The sequence below is a fragment of the Juglans microcarpa x Juglans regia genome, chromosome 3S (assembly GCF_004785595.1).
Source record: "Juglans microcarpa x Juglans regia isolate MS1-56 chromosome 3S, Jm3101_v1.0, whole genome shotgun sequence".
NCBI lineage: Eukaryota > Viridiplantae > Streptophyta > Magnoliopsida > Fagales > Juglandaceae > Juglans > Juglans microcarpa x Juglans regia.
The window spans coordinates 21,615,240-21,623,421 of NC_054599.1; the positions used below are offsets into that span (position 1 = coordinate 21,615,240).

The 8,182-nt window shown below is 34.7% G+C and overlaps 1 protein-coding gene across 1 annotated transcript; it reads right to left on the reverse strand.

Moving 5' to 3' along the window:
• Positions 1–1,134: 1,134 nt before the first annotated feature.
• LOC121257376 (probable WRKY transcription factor 75) lies at positions 1,135–7,701 on the reverse strand. Its single transcript, XM_041158366.1, has 2 exons — positions 7,271–7,701; positions 1,135–1,524 (listed from the first exon to the last, which is right to left on the reverse strand). Exons 1-2 carry the CDS (start codon positions 7,636–7,638, stop codon positions 1,347–1,349), a joined length of 546 nt encoding a protein of 181 aa, XP_041014300.1. The 5' UTR covers positions 7,639–7,701; the 3' UTR covers positions 1,135–1,346.
• Between the last annotated feature and the right edge of the window lie 481 nt (positions 7,702–8,182).

The window sequence follows — 8,182 nt, forward strand, 5'->3', positions numbered from 1 at the left end:
AATCTAACCCACCGGCCATCGTAACAGTACCATAGGTGCATAGGCGCCCCCACACCTTAATTAGCACAATTGCATGTGAGGATTTTCGGCCACCATCGACTCCAGTTGACCGATACTATCGAACCAGCTATGTTATAGTTTTTTCCCAGTTAGTGATCTTAAGGATTACTAGTAGGAAGTCTGTCTCTCCACGAAACGGTTCAAACTTCGTAACAACGAGTTACAGTGCAAAACAACCAACGTCATTTCCATCAGTGGCAATGGACTATATCAAAAACTATCATTTAATACGGCTCCCCATTCATGGGCGAATGGGCAGATCAGGCTAATTTATTGGCTCCATAGCTTTATTTTTTATGCATTGCACTAGCTAGTATTTGTAATGAAGTACACTTGTTTCTTTATGCATCTCGTTTCTTGTCAATTAATGAAACGCTTGCTAAAATAAATAATAGAGATGTGGCCACAAATAAGTGGTGGGGATAGCCTCACGGCCACTATATAACTATATATATATATATATATATATATATATATATATATATATATATAAATATAATATAAAGGGTAGTGCTAGTACTATGCCGCCCAGGTTTGACCACTGGGCGTGTCCTCAGTATAAATTGTTTTTTTTTTCTTTCTAATATGTTTTATACACATTTAGACATTTAAAAAAAAAAAATCAATACATTAATAATCAGTTGCTTAACTATTAATTAAAAAAATTAAAAATAAAATAAATTTCATGACTTGTTAAATTGAAAGGACAAATTCAGACCATATAGTATCATTTTCCTAATATAAATCACATTAATGAAAATGCGTTTACGCGCCAGTTTTTTTAGGTATCGTTTGGATTTGAAGATGAGTTGAGATGAGTTGAGATGAGTTGTGAATAGTAGTGAGATGAGTTGTGAATAGTAATGAGATTTGTGAGTTAAAGTTGATGAATAATAATGAATAGTAGTGAGATGAGTTGAGATGAGTCGAAATGAGTTGAGATGACTTGCGAATACAAACTGGACCATTTACAAACTATAAAGCATGCATGCATCCTGATCAGGCAGGATTCTAATTTTTTTCCCCAAAAAACAGGACGAAGATCATCACAAATATAGCTAGCTGCACGTACGATTTCATCAGGATAAGTTTCATTTAAGACGAAACTACATGTTTTTGGTCACTACAGACGTATAAAAAGGGCTGATCAAGGGGTCATGTAATCCTGATGGCTTTGCTTTTATTCTGAGGAATTATTTAAAAACACAGAATTTACACAAGTATTCATCTCGAGTACTTGATCTCTGATCGATGATCATTTGCATGCAAGTTCCCGATCTCTTCCTTTAAAAGGTGGTGTAAATTTGCATCTGGCTCAAGATGTGCTCAAAGTTATCAGTAGACCTCTCTATCGGATGTGAATGCATGCCTTCATAAGTTGTAACGACGATCCCTTCGTCTTTAGTTAGTCTCTGAACTTGCTTTTTGACGTTACAGCCTTGGTGTGTACACCGGTAGTAGCTTCTGCAAATTATATGAAAAAATAACAAGCAGCTTAACTTGATGCATGTAACATCAGTGTAATACTATTATACAGAAAACAGTGATGAATCGATGTAATGAACATAGAGAATGGATGAAAATGGTAAACTGTATTGAAATAGTGTTGATAACTGCTCTCTTCGAGAGGGAGCGCCTCCATAAGATTCAAAACAAATTCTGAAAATAGTCTAGATGCTTTTTTCCTTCCCCTTCCTTTCGTATTTAACTAGATTAGAAGTCTCCTTGCAACACCCCGTGGGCCTCATAACAAAAGCAAGGAAATAAACTAAAGTAAGAAATGCAATGATAAAATAAAGCCTTAGCCCTACAGAGAGCCCAAAGCCCTCTTGGATTATAAGCATCACATCTGCAACATAGCCTTCAGGATTACCCAAACCTCTCAAGGCCCCTTTAACCCCATGGGCAGAAAGGAGATGCCCTAAGTATGATATTTCTGCACAACAGAAGCTACATTTGCTGAACATAGCAAAGAGCTGATTGTCCCTCAATATTTCAAAAGTGAGCTTTAAGTGAGTTAAATGGGCAGCTTCATCCTTGCTGTAAATGAGAATATCGTTAAAAAAAAAAAAAAATACCAAAATAAACTTACGAAGGTAAGACTTAAAGGCCTGGTTCATAAGACTCTAAAAGGTGGAGGCGCGTTAGTTAAATCAAAAGACATAACCAAGAACTCGTAATTGTCATCGTGTGTCTTGAATGCAGTCTTATGGATGTCCTCTGGTTTAACTTGATTTGATGATAACCCGACCGTAAGTCAAGTTTAGAAAACACCCAGGCCCCATGGAGCTCATCCAGCAATTCCTCCACAACTGAAATAAGATATTTATCCTTAATGGTGATGTTGTTGAGGGCATGGTAGTCCACACATAGTCTCCATGTACTGTCAGCTTTACGTACCAACAATACCGGAGATGAGTAGGGGCTTTAGCTAGGCCTAATTACCCTTAAATCCAATAGCTCTTTCACAATCTGTTCTATTTTATCTTTTTGAAAATATGGATAACGGTAAGGTCGTATAGAAACAAGTTGGGTGTTTAGTTGAAGGGTAATAGCGTGATCGTGGGAATAGACGAGGGGTAGGCCATTTAGGGTGGCAAATATTTTTGTGTATTGGTTAAGTAATTGCTGAAATGGCTCAGGAAGTGTTTGGTTATTTTCAGGTTTCTTTGAGGAGGATTTAAACCACTGCAGCAAGACTCATTTCTTCTCGGTTTGGTTGAGCTTTTGAACCACCCCTTCTTCAATCCAGGTATTTCCACTCAACCCCTATAACTTAATAGCATGCTGGTTATGAGTAAATTGCATCGTAAATTCAGTAAAATTCCATAAGATGAATCCAATGTACCCGGAACACCATGTCACAACCTGCCAAGACGATTTAATACTGTCGGGTCAAGGAAGTTGTGTGTCCTCCCTGGATCAACTAATATAATCACCCACTCACTCCCAATCTTCCCTTTGATTCGCATAGTTTGAGGACTATTAGAGCCATGTGTGTAGAGAAATTTCTAGCTATTTGCCAGTCAACAACAGACCCGTCCCTTCCTCCTAGGTCTCCAACAGGTTAAAATTTGCAGTAATATCCCCAGTTTCTTCCTCAATTTCTTCAATTAAATTAAACTTTGGGTTTTGGCAACGATGGCCCGAACTCCACTTAGCATCACAATAATAACATAGTTCCCAATCGGTGCCTTTCTTTCATTTGAGTCTAAGATATTTTGTGGACATGGACCACATCTTGGCTTTTGATTCTTGTGAGGTTTAGGGTGGTTTGGGGTTGGATTGACTATTAGTGAGGCCAGGAGTATTGTGGGTTGGTGTATGGTTTTCGTGTGGTTACTTTGTGGTGAAGGGAGATATTTTCTTCCTAAATTTTTACAAGACTATAGGCAGTGATGAGGTCACTAGGGTTGAACATTCGAACGGGAGTTTTATATTATCACGTAGACCGCTTAAGAAACAGCTTAATTTGTACTGTTCGGATAAGCCCCTTATAGCCTATTGGATAGGGCTTCAAAGTCAGTTTTATACTCTTCCAACATACCTAGTTGTCACAAACGAGTCAACTGTTCCATAAGGTCATCGTAGCAACTGGGTCCAAAACGAACTAACAAAGCCTTAACAAAGTCATCCCAACTAGTCAAGGCCCCTGACTCATCCAAATCTTGAAACCAGACTAGGGCCTTGCCCTCCATGTCAAATGAAACCAACCGCATACAGTGTTGTGGGGGTATTGTGTGGAAAGTAAAGAATTGATTCACCTTGTATAACCAACTGAGAGGATCCTCACCATGGAAGGTAGGGAAATCCAAACGGATGGTCCTGGGGTGGATCTCCCTTGTGTGAGGGATCATCTGAACGTTTATGCTAGAATTTGCACCATCGTGATGGCTCTCTGACTGTTGGGTATTTTGTTTGTCCATGTCTACTGCTAGTGAGGAAAATTGTTGCATCTTAACTTCCATTTATCGTCGTAAAGCTAACATCTCCACTATGACTTTAAATTGTGATTCAAAATTTCTGATATGGTTTTATGTGGTTTTCTTGAAGGAGTTAAATCCTTCCTACAATTGGATCATACGAGTGCCTTCTGCCATGGATAATGAGGGAGGATCGGTGGCTCTGAATACCACTAGTAATACTATTTTATAGAAAACAGTGATGAATCGATGTAATGAACAGGGAGAATGGATGAAAATGGTAAAACTGTATTGAAATAGTGTTGATAACTGCTCTCTTCGAGATGTACCTCCACAAGATTCAGAACAAATTCTGGGAATAGTCTAGATGCTTTTTCTCTTCCCCTTCCTTTACGTATTTAACTAGATTAGAAGTCCCCTTAGAACGGCCCCTGGGCCTCGTAATAAAAGCAAGGAAATAAACTAAAGTAAGAAATGCAATGAAAATAAAGCCTTAGCCCTACAGAGAGCCCAAAGCGCACTTGGATTATAGGCCTCACATCTGCAACATAGCCTTCAGGATTTCCCAAACCTCTCACGGCCCCTTAACCCAGTTCACTTCTTATTCTCCTAAGTTTCCCTTCTTCCTGTCAACATACTTCCTTCTTCTCTTCGTTCATCTCCCCACGACGGCGTATTACACATAGGATCGAATAGTTAGAAATTACTTAACATGTTGAAATATCATTCAGTTGTAGAAGCTGAAGGGTTAGTAATTCCATTCATCAATTAAATGGGTCCCAAGCTCTTTTTAATTACGTTGGGGGCCAACCGACATAAATCTAAAAGCATGTAAGCTTTGGTAGTCTCTCTATATTTGCATTATCAAATATCTATTTAAAGTTTACATTGTTCTAAAAATATATCGTAAAAGTATAAGCAAAGAATAAAAACTAAGAAAACAAAAAGTACACTTTTTTTTTATTGAATTTAAGATGGAATGCTATAAAGCATCTATAATATAGATAAGAATAATCATGTGAGATTTGTTGTCTTCACTCCAAATTGTTAACCCGATAGTAGCATAGATGATACTAACGAAACCAATCAAAATAAACTAGCTAGCTAGCTAATAGAAGACTTGAAACAAAAAGTGTAACTAAATAAGAAAAATGAAGTTGTAAATTTACCAAATAGCTCATAAAAAATCAATAGAAAAGTATAAGAAAATTGCTTAATTGTGGCTATCTATTTTTGTCATAAATAATAATTTTCGTTACAAATAATTTATTACAAATATTCGTTTTTCTTATGGAGGGAGGAAATTGCCTTTATATTGAGGGTATATTCAATGAAACTATATACTAAAAAAGGTTTCTGAAAACTATATACTCAAATAAATTGGTTTTATTTTTTTGATGATGACAGACGAGAGGTTTTAGAGACTATAAATGCAATAATATTGTCTTTAATTATCCTGTTAATTAAACTTTAGATCCGTGCAATGCTCCCACGTCGCACATACTAAGTAAATCATTGACTTTTTACTACTGATCGTGTTTACATCGACAATTTAGACCTTAAACCTAGCTAGCTAGCTATAGGAAGGAGCATATATACCCCAAGATTAAAATTCTTTGTACTTGAACCAATGCCGTACAACTACAGCTTATACAGAATAATTATCTCGTTTATTTTTATTATTTTTAACTCACCTCACATTATCTAATTATTATAATTTTTTTAAACTTTTATACAAAATAAAATGAATCATTCAATTTTTTCAAATTTTAAAATAAAAATAATATTCAAAAAATATATTTTAATAATATTTTATTTAACTTTTAATTTTAATCTCATTTTATTTTATCTATAAAAACAATCAAGACAGTTCCGCATAAAGCAATTGGATCAATTAGGGGTAAACAATTCATTTTTGTTTTTAGAGGTCAATATGACATTATAATGGGAATCCAAATTGCTTGTATGGATCGAGGACTACATAATTCATGTGATAATTTGGAAAGTCGAAATTAATATTCGAAAACTCCAAGAGAACAAGCTCTTTCCTCATTCTCATGTTAATTTTATTCTTTTAATGTTGGGGATAGATGAACATGCATTACGTACTAAATATTAAAGATATAAAGTTACGTTTGGATGATGAAGTGATCGTAGATTATCTGTAAATATATAATAATAAATTAATATTATTTATAAATAATAATAAATAATAGTTAAGTAGCCTCACAAACACAACCTAAATCTCATTGTTTCATTTCTATTAATTTGAAGTCAAATATGGACATCCACCAATTAATTATCTGATCCTATATATGCTAGTACTCTAAGTACGTACGTACTACATGCGAAAACAATGACATTCAATTAATCTCTAATTAATTACCTGGTCTAGCTTATATGTACTACACGTGAATATATTTACCCAATCTTCATTTTTGTGTCAATTAAGTTCCATCCATATCTTCCTTTTCAAGTGAGAATCAATTAGCTAAAATTAATGTTCCAATATGATCTTCTTTTTCAGGTGATCATCGATTCATCAGGATGATGAAGCTAAATTTAATTGTAAATTTAATGGTGAGAAGTACTAATTGGATAAGACTTTTTTTTTTTTAAAAGAAAAATAGGGGTGAAATCATGTGTAATAATGCTCAAAGTTATAATCTTTATCATGATATCTTGTTAAATCATCATTTTTTATACTTACGTGTCACATCATTAATTCACGAAGATGAACAACATTGCTATATATATATATATATATATATATATATATATATATGACATCAAAAGTGAATACTGATGGCACGATATTATATAATTTGATTATTTAATTTATATTCTAATATGATAATTTCAATGTAATTGAGAAAATAATAGTAGTTATAGTGGTAAGAAAGAATCATTAATTAAACTATAACAAAAATGCAAATGGGTAAATAATGATATATAAAGAGTACTACGCGAGCGATCGATCGTACCCTCCAAAGACTCTCCCTAATTTCCCTGATGATCAGGATGAAACAGACTTCCCGTCTGATCTACTATTGAGCATACTACTTTGCCGACAGCTGAAAATCACAAATAATTTTTCCTTTCCTAATTTAATTTCTTTTGTAATATGATCTAGAGAAAAAAAACTCATGTGGTGATCAATCCGGCATATTTGTTCTATATTGTATTCATATTTAAGTCTTCGCAGAGAAATAAACTTGCTAAATTGGACTGCAAATGTAACCAAGATATATCAAACGAATGAATTGATCAACTACGTACGTACGTACCTTGGATATTTGTTGTTCTTCACTGCCTTTTGCCCATATTTCCTCCACCTATAACCATCATCCAGTATATCGACCTGGCTCCTTGTTTGGAACGCATATCTTGGCTTTCTCACCTTCTTCTCTCCCTTTTTCTTCCCCAACTTCGCATGATGATCAGTTTCAGATCCCACACAGTTTCTGCTCTGAGGATTATTATCATTTGTGTTTGAAACTGGAACATCCATCTCCGACATCAGTCCCAAGAATCCATTTGACTTGCTACCTTGGAATTCATTGTAAGCATGAGAATTTGCCATGTTCAGTGACAAGGAAGAAGAAGCTGCCGGTGTTGCAGATGAACAGCTAAAATATGTTGGGTAGCTCTCCATCAGATCAGAGAGAGAGAGAGAGTTAAGGAGGTGGGGTTCTGGTATTAGAAAAGGAGATCACTGAGAATCCTTGGTGTGGGTTATAAAGGGTATGAGATCACTTAGAAAAGTTACCGTCTGAATAGTAAAATGAGGTGAGATAGTTGTAAATGACAGTAAAAAATTAAATAAAAAATTATTTTTTAATATTATTAATGTTTTGATATTTGAAAAAATTTAATTATTTATTATATTTTATGTATAAAATTTAAAAAAATTATAATAATGAGATGAAATGTATCAGCATATTTAGAACAGTGTGGCGGCGTGTGATGGCTTTTGCTCTCAACAGTTTCCAGCATGTTTTACCCTGCATATGTCTAATGTCGTAAACGGCACGTAAAGTAGTGACATTGTAGTGGAGAAAAAGAAATTATATTTTAACAAATACTACTATTTATTACCTTCATATATCAACAAGGGTGGAAATTGTGGAGGATTCATGATGATGGTTATGAAAGTTAATTGTCTTAGCACTGTTTTATATTAATAATAGAGCTCAGCT